At 29.9% G+C, this 21,028-nt stretch overlaps 1 protein-coding gene across 2 annotated transcripts in view; it reads right to left on the reverse strand.

Moving 5' to 3' along the window:
* LOC113559426 overlaps nucleotides 1-20,607 on the reverse strand; it is a 69,810-nt gene extending 49,203 nt beyond the window's left edge. The window contains exon 1 of one of the 2 annotated variants that reach the window (XM_026965244.1): nucleotides 20,246-20,607. Coding sequence is in view for 1 of the 2 variants with exons in the window: in XM_026965241.1 (XP_026821042.1) it covers nucleotides 10,886-11,049 (164 nt within the window). In the remaining variant the exon portion in view is untranslated. Of the gene's footprint in view, nucleotides 1-10,885; nucleotides 11,065-20,245 lie in introns of those variants that run through there. The other variant, XM_026965241.1, reaches the window with a different exon arrangement.
* Between the last annotated feature and the right edge of the window lie 421 nt (nucleotides 20,608-21,028).

Here is a 21,028-nt window from a genome sequence, read left to right on the forward strand (position 1 = left end):
ATATATTATACAAACAGCAGTTATAATACAGTATAATATAGGTATTGCAAGCGCGCGTGTTAAGTGATGATAATTACACGACGTTTCGCCGTCGAACATTGCTTTATCGAGAAATAAAAACGTGGACGAGCGCACTGCAATTATTATATAGTACACACACATTAAGTGTATAATATGACAATGATAATTATTTATGACAATATAATATGTGTGAACGAACATAATAACGGACGAAACGACAACGGCGAAAGCATATGGAATCGGAATGTATGACGTGTATAAAATATAATATGAATAAGCACTCTGAAAAGCCATCGATCCGAATGTATATCGGTCAATGTTTGATTAGAGTGTACAAAGGTCACGTATAATATAGCGTATATATATATATATATATATATATATATCAACAGTGCGCGTATGTTAGTGTTATATAGGTTTAACGACGTCCGCCTCACACGCCGACAAAACTAAATCGAAGCGACGTTTTATTATTGCTCCCGAAAATATAGTATAACGCCCATTAGTGTTTCGAGTGTTTATACGCGGTTTTGTGTTTTGGGCGATTGGCTTTATCGGTACCTAATCCAGTTAATTTTACGCGAGGACGTCCACAAGAGGTAGCTATTCAATAAGACACGCCATCCGAAAAACTGTCAAAAACGAACAAGTCGAAAGTAAATTTTATTGTTGAGAAGAGTCGAACGTTTTGAGAACGTTTTATTAGATAAATCATATATCTGAGCGTGATTTCATTTTCTAATATGAGCGCCTTTTGCCAATTAGTAATTACTTCGGATATAATATGATAGTATATCACAGACCAAATTATCGCGATGATAAAATGTACATAATAAATTATATTTTTATCTTATAATATTAAGTAGGTACCTAAATTTATTGTACATCGTATTATTTATATTATATAATGATTGGCACATGCATTTTTTTTTATAAATTGATATCAAATAATACAAGAAATGTGTAGCCCATTTGCGTTTGTAATAAATTTGAACTCATAGTGTTGATAATTTAATGAAAAGTGGAATGACAAATAATATAAGGTTTGTTTTTAAACAAAATAAAAAAAACAGCTAACGTTTATAAAAATTAAAATATATATAGAAAGAACAGGAATGCACCACCTCTCAGAGCTAAGGAGTTATATGCTACCACTGCATAGAGACTATATTACGTATACTATATCAAGTATAAGATCCTACTAAAAAGCTTGTTATCTGTTTAAGAACAAGTAAATCAATATTTTAAAATATTTTAAAATAAATAGAATTATGATAATTCAATTATCGTAAATGTAACATAATATAATATTGATTTTTAATTAGCTATCGAAAAAAAGGGTAGACAGGATTTTTTTGTGTATCAAACTACTTTTTCATTTTATGTTTGTTACTTTCTTATGGTAGGTATATTCATATTTATTTTAATAAAACGCCCATAGATGATCAAGGTTTATCGTTGTTCGTCAAGAACGATTCAGTTAAATTATAACAAAATCTCTGAAGTCTTCTGTCGAAAAAATCCTAAATTGTAATCAATATTTGTTATAAATATACAATTTTTGACGAAAAAGCAATGTATAACAACAATGAATAACACGAGAAAAGAAATAGAGTTAAAAATACTTACAACAAATAATCCACGCTTATAAACGAACTTATTAATAATAAATAACTATTTTCAGGTTGTTATGACGTTTCAAGTGCAGAGTTCTCGAAAACTTTATCGCATCGACTCAGCTACGTTAACTAATGTTGAAAACTAGCCTACCTATTCAAAATCAGCAACAGCGCACGATAGTCTCAAGTCTGTGCAACGAAAATACGAATAAATTGATATTTTACCAATATGTAAATAATTTGCAAATTAACTCCTAAAACTTTGACCAAATATATATACCTAATATTTATTTCTGGACTGTATAAGTCTACGATTATATTTGATGTTTGTATTTTAATACTACTCCCTACTTTCTCCGTTTTTATCTGAAAATAGATGTACAGATGTGATTGAAACACAATTAATATTTTTTTATCAACAATTATAAGTATATTAATATTTAATATACTATCTATATCCAATTATATAGTCAATAATAATGTGCATATAACTCGAGATTTAATTTTAACTCATGTATAATTAATAGTTATTTATATTATTTGGTTTATATAGTTTATAACTATTATTAATGGCGATTGATTTGAGTTTGTAAAATTTAACGATACGTTTGAATCGTTTGATTTTTAATACAGCGGCCAATGGGTAGGTCTCTACAACACTAAAAAAAATTATATTTTTATTTTATTACCTGTGTATGTTATATTCAATTGTAGGTATTTTCCTTTGCTAAAAATATATGTAAAAGCTAATTTTATTCACTATAATAAAACGTTTTCATATGTACCCATATAATAATAATATACAGTAAGTACATATTATCTTGTATTATTGTGTATTTTTTTCTTAGACCCACACAAGAGGTTATGATAGTTTTGTTTATTTCACTGCTAATTTTTTGGCTAGCATCATGTTGGTGTTTCAAACAAATCCGAATAACATTGAAATAATATTAAAATCTTAGCAACAGCTTTAGAAGTGAATAAATTTCTACAAAGGCTATTGAAACTCATATGTCGGTTTTTATGTAAGTATAGTATCGACACTCTACTAATACTGCTTCCTCTAATATTTAAGTTATAAGAGCAATATAATTAATTTTAAATAGTATACAAAATTACAAAACATATTAATTGTAAACGTATACGACTTAAATGTTTCAAAAATAAAAACAAATTACGTCTGTGTAGATAAAAATTGTCTGTTAACTCCAAATCATACAGATAAACATATAATATCCAACGTTAAAATGCATTATAGATAATTATACAATGGTGTCTTTGCAGGTGGGTTCTTATTAAATTACAACTAAAGGTCTAGAAATAGCATGGCACCTGATAAATTTGTATACGAAATCACGTGTTATAATAATAATAAAATACCAGTTATACATGACGTATCTCAATATTAACTCATACACATCCATTTTTGTTACTAATAAAAACATGAATATAGGTACCGCCTTTAAGGATTTATGTAACCAATAGATATTATTTCCAATACTTAATTATATTATAATAATATTAGTACATACACCGGTTAGGTGTGGAAGGGAAAGGGCATTAAACCTAATATATCAATGAAAAAACTAAAATTTGAAATAAACATTTATTAATTTCTACCTACATAAAAATTGTAAATGATAAATAATTTTAAATCATATATTATATATTTAAGGCTCAGGTTTTGTAGCAAATGCTTTTTTGGAGATGTGTGATAAATAGGTAATTTATATATAAATTCGTTTCACATCATTGTGATTGTAATGCAGTTAACTTTATTTGGCTTTTCCCCTAAATATACTTTTTTGCTAATTTTTGCAATATTTTTAGAATAATAATATTTACCATGATTATTATAGTGATACTACCACGTGTTTATAAATATAAAATAATAATAATAAATAAATACGAATCTCGAACAAAATATTAATTTTTACCTAACAACATATAATCTAAGACGTAAGTCGGGGATCAACTAGAAATAAAGTATGTAGTTGGATTCCCAAAGGCGAATAATGTATAACATCCCAGATTATACAACCATCGTGACCTACAATAATAATATTATAGTCTACTTGCGGGCCCAGTGACTCTAACAAAATGGGAACAATATTAATTAATGTTATAAAACATATTTTAAACTTTTATAAAATAAATATTAAAAATTTGTTATCATAATTTTTTTAAATAGTAGTTATAAAAATTAAATTATTTGTATTATTCACAATATTAGAGTGTATATATTAGAACTTCGACATTTGGTAGTGTGATGATGTCTTTTAAGTTATCATAAACTTTCCAATAGTTATTTATCCTACATATGAATACCTTAAGATTACCACTTGTAAATTTTAGGATTGTACGTAAACCACTATTAAATATTATAATATAGTTCCCCTGATGTAGTAGAACGACCATTTAGATTCAATGTTTTTGATATCTCATCCAATGTCCACATTATTACATAACATAATTTCGAGTTAAATTTTAATCTAAAATACTTGGCCAAAATTAAATATATAATGCTAAATAATTTTGAAATTAAATTTCAAACAGTCAGTGCTAAGGTGACGAATCTCATAATATTAACTTGTAAAAATACTATTTGAAAAAATATATTATTTTTAAAATATGGTTAACTATTATTAATATATTTACTACACAATTCATAAAACTGCACGACTTTATCAATCATTAATCCATTTGGACAAAAAACACAACTGACTTTAAAAGCAACACTCAAAAAGTTATCTAAAGTTGAGTGGCCATGTATGGTAAATATTTGTAAATATATGTTTGTTTCTATACAAAAGAGAAAAAAGACTGCTACGCCTACCCACGTCATAATATTATAGCTTTGCACATATTATGAACCCCACGGAGTTTGTTTGCGGTGTACGCACTCACACTTATAATTGTAAAAAACTAAACTCGATTTATTTATTGCTGGAAAAAATAAAACAACTCTCATTAATATAGCGTTAAAACAATATAATTTGATGGTGTAGCAAGCAATAAACAGTAGTTTTAAAGTTTGCAGTCTAGTTTATGAGCAAGTAAAAATCGAATAATTTTCCCAATATTATGAATAATTGTATAGATGCGCTCATTAAATTGTGGTTTTTTTTACTTGCACGTCAGATTAAAAATGTACTTTACGACGTGTAAACTGAACCTACAGAGCATGGGTCACAGTATTTTTCATTTAACACTTCTGCAGGAAAAAACACTGTTATCCATTGGATAAGATATTTTTCATTTCACTAACTTATTTTGTATATTAACTTAAGAAATAAATACTAAATTTGAAATGCTACCCACTGCACTTATTATTACGACTTAAACGAAACATTATTATAGATGTCACTTTTGTTTTGTTTTTGTAAAATTATTTGATATAGATATTTCAACAATCTAGGTGACTAAAATTAACTATAAAAACGTATAAACCTATATAATCTAAATACGAGTTTTAGATACTTATTAAAACAGGAACGTCAACTCAGTGGATGCACACAATGAAGACGGTACCGATTAAAATTCGGTAAACCTCGTGAAGTGTTTTTTGTTTAAATTAAATTATCAATATTCAAGGACGGTAGTTATTGCCTACGGTGCCATCCGGCAACAAAACACAACTGTACGCTGCTTACATCACGAGTATAAATATCCAAGTATGATGAAAATCCGCAAATAGAGAGGGGGATGTATATAGACAATTGGAAACAGATGAAAAATGTTACACTATAACAAAACTTTACTTAATCATAATTTAAAAAGTAAATAATTAAGTGTTAAATTAAAATCATTACGGGAGAAGTGGTACGTTCCGCCCTTAGCTAACCCACAACTTGACCACAAGCACACGTAATCGATATTGCTGTTGTTTTTTCTATAAAATATTTTATTACATTAATTAAATTATAAATCAGTACTCCTGGTATTGCGGAAGAATGCCAGCATCAATAAAATATAAATGATTTATTTATTCACAAGCTCACTTTATGTAATTATCGATATAAATAATAATTTTTTTTTTTGTATATTATGTAAATTCTTGTACGCAAGTGCACTCCGTATTTATAATTTTATACTTACTACACCCTATATATATTTAAGAACAATATAAACAATAATATATTATAAACTATATAAACAGATACAAATTGGACTATGGAAACATTACACATAAGTGCACCACCACATAAGATATCAACATTATTGTTTTACACTACCAGAAAATCTAAAATATTTATTTTTTTAGTCGTGAAACTAATAGTCTATAACTTTTTTTTTACAATAACCATTAATTTATTATTAACATATGTTATCATTAAAATAGTATTGTCCAGGAACTATATAATATTGATTATACTAAGATACCACATAACAATAACTACTACACTCGACCCATTATTACTATTATTTAATAACTGCATTAATAAGAGAATCGTATTAATATTATAATATAAATTATAGTACATAAGAGTTTAAGTATGAAAAATGATAAAAATATTTGAAAAAATGTCTTAGCCATGAAAAATGAATAATACTTTATTTTATAATTCTATATAAAATTAAAGAAGATTGATTTTATTAAAAAAGAAAATTATGTAAACATTCCTTGACATCAATTTACGTAATTGTAATCTGAAAATAGTTCCGACCGCTTATAGATTTTATAGACATCGCGTCACCGCCAGTAAGTACACATAATATTTTATGGCGGTCTCACAATTTCGAAAGACGCCTGTTAAATATTATATATTTTTATAAACACCGTGGCAGAAAGATATAGTATATACTACGGGTACAACGTCTACAAATCCAACGGATCAAAGTCAAAAGATAAAACACACCAGTATGGGTACTCTACACTCTGGCCTCTGACACCGCCACGTAATAGCATAGCTGTTCCTGGGCATTTCATATACACACAATATAAAAACTCCGGTCGTACTCAAGATTACCAAACCAAATTAATATAAACTATATTATGTACCTATATTACTCAGTATACGTTGTATATAGAATAACAACCATGTGATATACGTATATTATATAAGTACTATTTCATCAACTACTGCAGGAAAATATGATAATTCCGTAATGCATACGAATCATACGAATTACGGTTTGAATATGAAACCCAAAGGCCATTGTGATTACAAACAACTGTTATTATCGTCAACTTCAAATAGGATGTTTCTACAGACAACGCGGTAAATTTCTGGATGTAGCCACACGTATTGAGTGTCTGAGTACCTTAGATATTTTGTATTTTTGTAAAAGCAAAAACGTATCATAAAAATCTAAGATTAGATTTCAACTAACGAAAATTTATTCTACAATCTACCATATAGTTTATAATCGACAGCAACAATTTCAAAAAATTAATTAAAACAATAAACTTTTGAATCAAACAAAAAATATGTAAGTGATCATTAATATATTTAAAAACAACTTTAATGAGCTCTGCAAAAACATCGTCATCATAAGTTTTACGTCGGTTTACGTCGATAGTAAGGCAATTATAAGCACGTCGTCTTTACTATACTGAAAACGGCAAGCTAATCGAAAAAGTTTTTACGAAAACGCGGTTTGGGCCGCTTTGAATTTATGATAGTATTTATTTTGTTTATTATATAAATATTAAATGATTGGTGAATTGATAACGTGTTAACACGTTATTATAGATTGTTAGTGACATAAAACATGCGTTTTTTAAACAGGAAAATTAATTAAATTGACAATTGATTATTTACTTCTCTCTTGTATTAGTTGTAAATCATTATTTTAAAACGGTTATTAAAGAGGCGCTGTTACGATTCAACTGAATTGTGTTGACTTTATTATATTTAAGTGTGTTTATAACCGTTAGCTAACTACTGCAAATCGTTTGGTGGATTCTCTGATATAATATTGTCTCAATAAAAAAAATGGTGGCTATATATGGTTATACTATATAGAGGGATCGCGAATTAATATTCGAGTGGCCAGACTTTTGGTGGTCCCAAAGTTCAAATTTCCTTATAGTACACGAGACTTATTATAATTTAAATGATCATATTTAAACATTTAACAATGCACTGTAACTTTCGGTTTCTATATACTGTGTTCAATTTTTAAATGGTCTAATTGTATTGTTATTAGGTGCCATCATATATCTTCTTTTCAATATTAATTGTTAATTTGTATATTATACAGAGTATGTAACAGACCCTCAATGATGATAAACAATTGGATTTACTAGATTAAAATTTCGTAAGAAAAATTAGATCTCAGATTTTTTTTATACACATTTGGTTTTTTATTTACGCCGTGTACTTCTATCTGTTTACCTACTTTAATGTAATTTAGATGAATTTTCGTGTAATCCGATTAAAAACTATAAAATGTATTAAAAACCAAGGTTACTAAAAAACAAATAAATGGTGATGCACAAACTGACGACGTATACATTACACACTTTTGCACGAGAAAAAGGAACTTGAGTCAGGTAATTTAATATTACCTATGCAGAAACGTTTGAAACGATTTAGTCGATACTCGGCGACAACGACGGTAGCGTACACAATGCACGACGGACAGAGTTCACAACGGGGTCGGGGAAAAATATGTAAATATTTAATAACGACGACAACAACGTGTAAACGGCGTACAACCGAAACAATTTTTACATCTCGTCATTGCCGCACATTTTTCGATTTATTTCTCTACTAAATATTAAATGATACAAATAATCTACCCGAATGCGTACGCGAAGACAAAAATTGTCGGCGCCACAACGGCGTCGCCGTTGATTTTCAATCTTTTAGCTGAACTTGTCGGTGTACGCTAGTGCTGAGACCCCACCACTAGGAAATGGAGACAATAAAAATATTTCCTAACATTTTATAATATATAAAATTTTATGGATAATTTTGTCAACACATCATTGCACAGTTTTTAAAAAGAAAAATATTCAACTTTGGTTTTTAAAAAACCACTCCAATATGATGAGCAACGCGTCACTATATAACGCACAAACTATACTACCTATATAGTGCCAACACTTAATAGTGAATTGTTTGCAAGCCTTTGTAGACCCATCAACAGGGCTTTATCGCACAACGGGCGTTGATTCACGTACATGTAAAGTATTAAATATTATAAATAAAAAAAAAACATGTGGTACTTATTACAATATATTACTGAATGTATACGAATTATGTGGAATGGAAACGACCGTTGAAAAGCTAAAAGCCTTAGCAGAGCAACGATATTTATTATATATCACACAAACACCTTGATCTTTCAATAGTTAATTATAAATTTTCATAACTTTTTCATATTTATTCATAATAAATATATAATCTTATATATATATATATTATTATTATATTAGTCATTGATTTTAAAATGATTATAATTTTTTTAAAGAGACTGTATGAAAAAACAATGATTTATATTTTTAGTATATCCGTAAAGATCGATAAAAATTAAGAGTAAACAATAACAATATGTAAATACTATTTAATACATTATACTTATAAAGTTATAAATTATAGTATATGCATTATGTACCTAAACATTTGTCAGGCCATTGCATTTTTCTGTTAAACCAAAAAAACAAGTTAATATAACATTTCATTTTACTATCATGAAATGGGTTGACGGTACAAGTTGGATCGCTCAGGATCGTAATAACGATTATACAATATAATAATATACGAGCATGTACTAATATATGACATAGCGATCATTTTCCGGGCCTTTAAGTTATAGTTACACATGCACAGACGTTCATTGCGGAAAAATGTGTTAAATAAAAACTACTCAAATAATATATTTTATTGTATAGCTAGTCCAACCCAGATGAGGACTATTATCACCGGAAGTTGATAGAAACCATTGTCGGGCGCAAACAGTTGGACAATGCATAATAATGCCATCGACGCAGATAATAAAGTGACACACACAACCAGACATTGTACTGTTACACTAATATTATAATAATAAAACAACATTGTATAGATCCGTTCGTTTTCAGACAAAAGCTCAAAGACTGGCGCAAAACACAGAATGGAAAAGCGCGGCGGCGTTGGTTGGTGAATGAACGAAAGCCCCCTTTATCGAGCTATACACCGCCGGGAGAGAAAAAAAAACCCTATAATCCGGACAAATGATGTGCGACGTAACTTCCATTAAATTCCCGGATCGGACGGGATTTTCCCGAGTAAGCGCAGTACAGACAAGAGCGATCGCGGTTCCAAGTACCAAGTAACCTCATATACATTACGGAATGCAACACAATTTATCATCGATACACAAATACACAGAGATGGGTGTTTTTATATTTTATATAATATTATAAAAAGGCGCGCAATAACGATATTAGTATATGTTTAGTAAGTTTGTTCGTTTTAACATAAAGTTTTCACTTTCGGACAACAATAGTGCTGTACGCCAAAAATTTTCATTTTTAAAAAAAAAGTATAATTTTAGTGTACGAATTTTCTACAGCATAGAAAGTCTAAATGTCATATCGGATTTTCTGTGAAGGCCAGTTGTTAACAGTAAGCAGTAGAAAGTTCAGGGAAAGTCCCTTTCGGAATTCCAAAAAAATATTATAATATTAACTATGCAATCAGCTGCATTTATACACTTGAAACAGCAGACCCCAGATTTATTCTACTACATTATTAACGTGTATATATAGTTTTTTTTGAACGATCAAACTTATATTATATTATTACATAATATTACGAAAATAAAAATATTTTCATCATCATAGAGCACGAACTGATTGCAATGACGATCACTAGACCTCCGTGCGATAAAAAGTACTATTATATGTTAATCCATCTATATTCTAAATCGTTTTAAAATTTACCCAATCCTTGTGGTCAATGTTTTGCGAACTGTGCGCTGACGCCTGACGGTCGAATGTCGGGGAAAAAACCGTCATCCGAGTAAAACCTCCGCTTAATATAATAATAATAATATGTACCTGTGTATAACATAATATTATAATATTTTTTTTAAATCGCGTGGATGCGTGCGTGTTTGTAGTGTGCATTAACTATGAAGTATAATATTATAGTATTTACGTTTTATACGTGTCAGCCACCTGTTGGTAGTTTACCTATGGATTGTAGCATTGACGACACGCACAAATGCATAATAATAATAATATGAAACGTATTATTTTATAACGTACTAATTTTTTTTATAATGTTATCATGTTATGTTGTACGACTCACTCAAACTTAATGTTGTCCGGTATGATTCGCTGGTACCGCCGCATTACGATCATGGCAGTAGTATCGGTAGCGGGGAGAGTAGAGCCGATTTTGGCCGGAACCAGAGCTGGCAACCCTGCAGGTCTCCTCGGCTGCGCGTAAACGCTTGGCGCCGCCAATGCCATGCCGTCGTTCGGAACGAAACAGCAATATTATCATGTATATAATATTATAATTAATAGTACACCAAAAACACAAAAAAGTTGTCGGGCTTTCGCGCCCTATAAATTTTTAAAAGCAACACTACCTCGTGGCAACGTTTTACAAACCGTTTGGCGCATGTGCAAATATGACCGGTAAGTGGTGAAGAGAGGGTCGAAAACAACTCTACGATATATACACATACGAACGGTGGAGGTGAGCTGCTCATCCAATGCGATTATATTATACACCACGACAGATGCACGGCCGGATGACACACGTCGCACACGGTTACCGAGAGTGAACTGATCGGATGCAATAATCTAAAAAGCGAATACTACGTGTCCTCGTGTCTAACGGTCGGCGGTGAAGAAATGACAAGGAGGAGTAGAGGCAAGGCGGCACACCATTTATATACCACTAAAATAAAAATCAAACACAGGACGACCTTGACCAAAATTGCGGCAGAGGCTTCTCGAAACACCAGAAATCGAATAGACCTAATCCGTCGTCTACAATATAATAACGACGAGAATAATGAGTTAGTATACAATGTGTATTTGTCAACTGTTAGGCTCATAAAGGATCATCTCCGGAGTGGATTTTGTGGGTCAGCAAAAGATCAGTCCAAAGACAAATGACATTTATATAATACCCATATTGATTGTTACTATACCTATTACCCACTACATTATACTTCAAAAATAATATGATCTTCACAGAAAACTGCCTTTCGAATTTATTTTATACCATAAAATACATTATAATAGGCTATTTCCTGCGGTACATACAATTCCGAGTTCTTACATCCTTACTGTGGTTTTTATTCCACCTCAAATTGTAATGTTCTAAAATATATTATTTTCAATGTGAAATATCTCGTTTTATTCGAAGAAAGAATGGCTACACAACAAGAAACGTGGATTCGCGGAAGTTAAAGAACTTTTATAAAAAAAAGTATAATATAAGAGACCAGACATCAACTATATGTCCCTAAGTCTACGCCAACATGCTGGTAGGTAACCTATTTAAACGTAAGGGCAACAATGAAGATATTTTATATCGAATAACGTGTACAACAGTGCCTGACAGAAAAATAGTCTTAATCCTACGGTTGTCCTACACTACCATCCACTGTCATACGTCATTTCCGTTGTAGTTGTAAATTAACTAAACTGTGTGTCATCCACATCAGTGGCGGCCGATTTATTATAAAAGGGTTCCCTCCCTGCAGCCTTTCTATGTATCGCGTATATTATTATTAAAAGACCAATGTGGCGATGCGGTCAATTTAATTAGGATGAGAATACTATGCAAGGGTTTCAACGCATTTATTAAATACAACATCAGGGGTGCCCAATTCAAAATTGCTAATACGTCAATTTTGTAAAACAAAATCAATATCATATAGTAAAATATATAACAAATAAATACATTATAACAATAATCTATTAAATTAAAAAACGTATACTAAACAATAACTATTCATAAATAATTACATTTAATGACTTTTGAAAGACGAGTTTTTGAAATTGCCATAACCTTCCAAGGTTAATTATAACCAAATCTCAAAAATCTTGAATATCAAGAATAGTAAGTTACGTTATGAATTATAATAACTATATTTGATTATACAGATATTATATATCTATATTTTTATTATATAAAATGTATTAAAATTGTGTATAGGTTCTATGCATTTATTTTTTAATATAAACTATAAACTTATATGCATACACATTTAATTAATTTGTCATTTTAATAAAGTGTGTAAATGTAGTATATACAAAGATTTTGGTACAAAGTTTAATTGAAGTTATAATTTAAAAAAAAAGACCTCGACATACAGTTTGTATATTCATTATAAACACTTACAATTTTTATAAGTATTATAATAAACCAATCTTAGCTAAGAAATGTTTTTTTTTTGTAACAATCAGGATTATCTTTATTTTCGCTTTAAAGTAACCAATATTAATAAACTAAGATTATCTTTTATAATTATCTCATAATTCAAATCTAACAGGCAAATCAATAATAATGAAAATGGAAAACACCCCCGCTATACCTATATTTTGTCTGATTTTTTGTTAATTTAAAAAATACATCGAACAAATTGAACAGTACGGTGAACCGGAAAGGGTTCGTTAATATTAGTCATCTTTGTAAGTTGTAAATACGATTAGTGTACGTATAGGTTAGGTAATTTACAACTCAAGTATTGAAATCCTCGACAGTTAATTGTTGATATAGTATAATATAGTTAGTAGACAAATGAGATGATGTGAATTTCTAGACTTGTAGACTTTTGTTATTTTTTAAACTATTTAATGGTTATTGCATAAGTTAGGTCTTATGAACTACATTTCATTAGCTATATAATATTAAACTTTGACACTAGTATGTACTGTATACTCGTAAATACTATATAGTAGACATTACATTGTTAAAAAGACAATATTATTGTACTTGATTTACTACATTTATTCTCAACCTACTTAAGAACTGAGGCCAGATAGTTAACACGTACGGCGTCGGATACACATATTATTTACATATACTATATTTACATAATATGCGGATACGACAGTCGTAAGTAACGTCGATGAATAAAAAAAGTTTAATTTGGTATTTTTGCGCCATGCGTTTATATATTTAAATTAATATAGAAAGCGAAAGACAACAACGATAACACGTAACACTGCCAAGTAAAACTCCAACCATCTGTATAATTTAAGGCTAGAGTTTTCAATTACTATAATACAATTTATTTAACTAAAACGAAAAAAAAAACAATAATTTTATAGTTAAAAAGTACAGTCAGCTCTATCTGTCTAACACTGTCCTATCTGCAGATTTTAAGTCTTATACAATAAAAAGTACAATAAGTAATGTATAAAATACAAATACTTAAACAAAACTATAGATTTGAATATTCAACTAGGTTAGGTTAGGTGTAACTAGGTTTTAAGATTTAGTTTGATACCCATACCGCTTACACTTTCATCGCCGAAACATTATTCATAATAGTTATTAGTTATTATTATAGTTTTTGGTATTTAAAATATTTAAATACATATTAATAGGTATACAACTGTTTGGTTTACTACTATATATTATAATATGTAATTATATAATTTATGTACCACGTACCTGTGTGCATTGTGTATGAACGTAAAACATTTTTTTTTTAATTTCCCAGTACAAGTTTAAAATTTGAATTTTAAACACAAGAAATGTATTTGAACTTGATTTTTCTAGGGCCTTGTCAAGAGATAGCTGCATTGCATCATCAGCATATTTTACAGCACTATGCGCGAGATATCTTGTCGCCAATGCGGCGGCAATAATTTACTGCTATGTACTCGAGGGGGAAATTATCGCTGTCGGTAAGACCATCAAAAGGCCAGTAGGTTGGAGGGATTCTAAAGTATTTATCCGTTATAATAATGTAACTATGTTATAGACCCTTTTTTTTTTTTGATTAAAATAACACTTTGAAATGAATTTTTGTCAGTCTCCGATATCAAACCACTCTCCTCTGCCTGACCACCATTCAGAATGTAAATTAATTATTATTTAATTTAAAGTTTAAATTAAATCAACAAAGGTTCAACGAGTCGTTTACAAATCATTAATATGAATATAAATTTATAAATTATTATTTATACCCCTCTTTATTATAGTAGAAAAACACGGTTTAAAATCGATAAAATTACGGGAAATTGATTTATATTTGCACCTAATATACCAAGTTAATAAAATCCATTTTATAAAAAAGGTCTTTTTTAGTTTTTTAATCGTTACAAGTATATAGTTTTTGAATATAAATGCAAATATTTACAGTATTTTTAAGACTAATCTAATTACACCTATCTTAATCTGCGTTAATATGGGAATAATTAAAATGTGTGTTGTTAACTTGTATAAATAACGATTTAGTTGGTGATAATTTGCGCCACTGTGTATATGATATAATATACTATATGGCGCTATGCTAAGTCATCGTGTTCCCGTGTAACTGCTTCTAATTGTATAATTAAAATTAATAAATGTTTATTTTCAGCAAAACCATTTATATATATATATATATATAAATATGATGCACCAAGCCATTACTAATATTAAGTCAAATATATAAACGGCATCAATAAATTAATACATTTTTTAGTTATTACCGTGGATAATAGATATTACCAGGGGCGGACTGGCCCAAGGGTCTACTGTTCTAGAGGACAGTGGGCCGCTGTCTTTAGATGGGTTTTGGGCCGTTGCCTTGTAAATACAATTATATCGGTACATAAGTAACTACTAAAATATAGTAATGTGATATAATAGAATTATATGAGACATACCTACATAGGTGTAATTTGGCATAGTGTAATAATCGTAATAGCAGTCTAGCAGTATATAGAATATTATATTAGTATTATGTATAATTATGAGTTTTAGACTTTTAGACTTTAGTTATAATAATTCGATATTGTCTCGATTCTCGTTTGTCTTTATTCTTTAATCATAAACCATTTCCTAGTAAATATGAACATTTAGTTTTGCTAAAAATAGATTAACGTTGTCAAATTTATATGCTATGTATGAATTTGTTTTATGTTTATCAGTTAGTCAAGTTAACTGTGAACGTGCATTTAGCACTCTGAAAATAATAAAAACAGATTACGTTCCTCATTAAACCAAGAACGATTAGAGATCTTTATGATGATGTCAACAGAAAAACTAGTTTTGGAGGAGGTTGATTTCCAATAAGATGTCTTGGAAATTATAAAAAATTCCTCATCGCTTTTATTATAAAACTTTTATCATGAAATTTTATACTTATTGGGTTTAATTAATTATTTGTATACTATATATGAATTTAATTAAGTTATATATTAATTATGTTGGATTTAACTACATTTAACTTTTTAACTAAATACGCCTATGGTCAGAGAGAGTAGGACCGCTATTATATTTGAGATAATGGGCCGCACCCTACCCAGTCCGGCCCTGGATATTACGTATGACTTTTGAAGTTAGCAATTAATCGAACAGTAGATATCGAAGGAGTTTATATGGTACACTGTCCTTGTCTCTGATTTAATTTTGTGTATTGTTTTATGGATTATTCTACAATAATGCGATGTCACGACAGTCAAAATATTATTATTTATTAGATAGCAGACATTTGAGTGTAGAAATCGTGGTGATAGATTTCTACATCTGTTGTGATAATAATAATAATTAATAGAATTCGTAAAATCATATGTCAAGCTAATTTCGCTAATGTGCTCTTTGAAGTTGAGCCAAAAACCGTTACTGTACACGTATTATAAGTCTTATCTTTGCGTAGACGTTCGCAATGTCTTTAGAATTACATCGTGTTTTGGTTTAATACAATTGTACAGAGAACTAATAAAGAATATACAATAAAATTCTATCCCGAATCTTGATGCATATGAACACGTGTAACTAATGACAGTATAATATATATATAATATGATATATTTGTATCTTGTTGTTTAATAATATTATTGCCATTGTCGACTAATAATACCAATTACTTATTATTAATTATTTTATGATATTAAATAAAACATTTAAGTATTTCATACTAAAGGTTATAGTTACGATTCGAAATAAACATATTTTTGTTCTAATCGACGTTATCCAACATGGGGGTTTAAATATCATATTATCAATAATACCACAATATGTAGTTTTAATTTAATGACATGATTTATAACGTTTGTTGTTTATACATTTATAATATACTTATACGTTAACTTATAATCAACATAGATAAAATATAATATGAGGTACACATTAAATACATAACAACAAAATAACCGAAATAACAAAATCTAAACTAAGAAGTATGAATATGCATTTTAGTTATAAATATAAAATATTAATCAACTATTTAATTAGGTGTATCTATAATGATTTACGAGTAAGTGACACAATAAAACTATATAATTTATTTATATAATAACGGAGTATTATTAAAACTGATATAACATTAAATAAGAAAAAGTAATATAATATATTAATAAATTACCAAGAAATACGCTGAAAAAGGTAGAAAGAAGTAAACAATTACTCGTCAAAATAAAATCCATTGTAAGGCTTAAATCATACACACAAATTTGCACTATGTTCACGTCACATTAGTTTGACGTCGGCACGTCGGATACAATCCCGATAGACCAAAAGTCGGTAAACATCAAAAGAAAATAGGTGGGTATTTGACACTATTTGTTGATCGACCGATGCCGAACAAGTCTTAAAATCTTAACTGACCTAAGTTTTAAAAGTATAAAAAGGCAAAATAAATATTAATTTCTTAAAATTTAAATGCAAAGAAACAGATTTGGGTGATATAACTATTTTTTAAATAATATATTTTAAAAAACACGATTAAATATCCTAGCCCTCCTTATAGTATTACAACGACAAGCAAACGATATCATTCCACGTGAGGAAATTAGTTCACCCATGCCCTACATATTATACATGTTTTTTAAGGAAAATACGATATAAGGCAATATATAAATTTGTTTAAAATAAATTAACTCTAGTTAGGTACATTTATTGTACCGAATACTGTAAGAAAATAACTTATGTGAGTTTGTTTTTAAAAATATTTGTCAACTACGGGAAATTGAATGCTGTCATTACGTATAATAAAATCTCATTGTATTATTATTTATAATAATACTAATAGGTATGCTATATTTTTTATATTAATTTAATAATTTTATTCTAATATTAAGTTCTTAGTTTCTTACTAATTGTTTTCTTTTAAAAAATAATTGTTTACGGTCGATAGTGATTTAGTATTAGCAATAGATATGAAGTAAAATATTTTAGCTGACTGGTTCATTATGTTTATTTAATCGATAACCTAATTATGTCATTGTACCATTGAATTAATAATATAATAATATAAATTGGTAATATAACATAATACTTAATTAAACCGTATGAAAAAAATGTAAATCTATTTAATTATTAATTGTAAAATAGATTATAATAATTTTGAAATATGTAATTTTGTTTTTAGCACTTTAAATTGCTGTAAAGTGTATAATTACTATTTATACAGTTTGATTTGACCAATATGATTTTTTTTTTTTGCATAATACAGAGAATAAAATTCCAAATTCAAATATTGATTTGATGAGACCTAAGCCAGCTCTGCTTTTATAAAAGCTGTATCCAATAGAACAAAAGCTGCTACTATATTTTAAATTGAAATATTAAATACAAGATAATTAATAATGATATGATAGTATTTATTTATTTTATCTACCTTTTGAATTAATATTGAAGTTATGCGAGCATACAAAATGGTAATATGGTTATCATCCAAAAGGCTACGACCGTATACCCGCGTATTTGTTTTATTTTCTTTCCTATACGCATTTAAGAATTTTAACGTTTTGGGTATACGCCGTATACCCGCGTATACCCTCCACTACACCACTACTAGTGTACGCGCAGCAGCTCGCGTTTAGTATTGTTAATAGTAAAATAAATTTCGGGACCTACCTATTACCTAAATAAAACATTATACCACATAATTTTAAAATAATGAGATTAATACATAAATAATATTATTTACAATATAGTAAAACGGATTTTTCTGAACATTAAATTTTCCAAATATCTTAAAATCAATGTATGTATAAACACACAATTTTCTTACTTTTAAGTTAAGTAGAAAACATATTCAATTCACTTACATCAAAATTAACGAAGCTAACCGTGAATTGCTGAATATAAATTAGAGTTACGTATTTGTAAGGCGAATACCACAATTGTGGGTGCACGTCTACAAAATATCGTAATCGTATAATATTATGTCTAGATTGACCTTTGTCGTGGGAATATATTCGACACCGTGGCGATAGCATTCATATCGTGGTTAATATCGTGGTACGGTGATAAACATCGAATGCGGGTGGAAGCACTTAGATTGCCTACAAAAAGCGCTCAGCAGTTTGCTACAACTATAGGCCACAGTTTTCAATGTGTATTATATTATATTCATTGGCATATTTCTATTTCCACTAACATATATCACTAATATTAACACTGCTAAAGTCTAAAATAAATAATAATATTTTATTGCTAGATTAGTAGTACACACAACTAAATGATATAAATAAATAATGAAAATTAAGTTTTATCGAGTTTCTTCGATGGCCAAAAGTCGATTGTGTCGATTATCAACGAAAAAACATAACAATATCATAGCGATGGTTTCAAAAACCTATTGCTATTATTACTTAGTGTTACAATCATTATTATTATTTAGGACCCTACTCCTTCTCCACGGGTATACATTTTGATGCGTCAACGATTGATTCCCAATTCGGGAAGCACTTATCCGGTAACGAAAACTTAAAAATACCTACCTATATTTAGAAAATTACATATGAATCAAAATTCCAAATCACAGGAAAGCAAAACGAATGCGCGCACAAAATGTATCCGACGCAAAAACGGTCATAGCGCTCGGCGTATTCGTATCACAATAAATTATAAAGGTGCCTACAACTACGCCACTACGGCGACAGCAAAGCGCGTACGATGTTCACATTATTGTCACATTGTGAAACACGTGACTAGCGCACGGCGACGGCAGCGTTTCCGATTCGACGGTTCGCAGAAAAACACAACACAGCAACGCTGTACACTTGCACATAATATTATATACAGTGACATACACAGAGTGCGTATTATAAATATTTGAAAAAAAAAATACAGATGCGCCTACACACGCATTAGAGCAAATTTAACAGATATTACGGTTTTCGCGTTCACCATGCGTGCCGATCACAGACGACGAAGGTTTGAACAAAAATATCCAGCTGTGCAAGATGAAAATAATTGAATTACTTGTCATTATTCGGTTTTTTTTTTATATACATAATGTCGCCCACCAAATTTATTATGCAATAGCATATCGAAAAATAAATTTTATTAAAATAAAAATAAATAGGTGTAAGAAATACCTTCACGCCCGGTTTACGATTGATGACTGATTTGTGATAATAATAATAATAACAACAACAATAATAATAATAATAATAATAATCACGGAGTAATAACACCGTGTTCAGGTTCTTAGATAATTATACGGGAAAAAAACGTAAAAAGTACATAACGGTCTCTTACCTGCGATCGACTTTCAGCGCGTCGGCTACTAGTGCTGCATCGGAGGTGCGTCACGCACGCACATACACTCAAACAGACACGCGTGTAACAGACAGTACGGCGGCGAGGTAGAATATGCAGCTGGAAGTTGTCGTGCCGTAAAGCGCAGCGGAAAGGGTGGCATCGACTGAACGCGATCGGTCGTCGTGGCGGAATGAGCCGCCCGTCGTGCTGGTGCCTGTGCTGCCGCTGCTCCTGTTGGTGATGTCGCCGGTTGGCTATTGCCGCGATGCTGGCGATGCCGCTGCCCTGCTGGTGCTACGACGCACTGCTGATGCGGTGGCGACCGGCGAACACGTGTTGATCGTCGCCCGCCGACTCGTCGTCGTGTTGGGAAATAATGCGGTGTTCCGCTTCTCGCGCTACGGCACTGATTCTAACATGATGTAATATCACAACATTACGGTATACGAATAATTTACTGTGCACATTACATGTTATTATGTAGATAATCGGTATAGGTGGTATCGGTTGTTGTTTCCAACAATTTAAAACATAATAATATAATAACGTTGTGTTATTAAAGAAATATATGTACGCGGACACTGCTGCAGCTCTGACGAGATCAAAAAAAAAAAAAAGAAGAAAAACGGCATCGACCGATAACTTCGCGGTACTATAGGTACGCAGTACACTACAACTATATTATTAGTAATTAATACGAACCGAACCGTCGTATAAAGAGTAAAACACAAAAATAATGTGGTACACGAGAGCGTGGTCGTCGGAATATCGGTAAATACT

Source organism: Rhopalosiphum maidis, chromosome 3 (genome assembly GCF_003676215.2).
Source record: "Rhopalosiphum maidis isolate BTI-1 chromosome 3, ASM367621v3, whole genome shotgun sequence".
NCBI lineage: Eukaryota > Metazoa > Arthropoda > Insecta > Hemiptera > Aphididae > Rhopalosiphum > Rhopalosiphum maidis.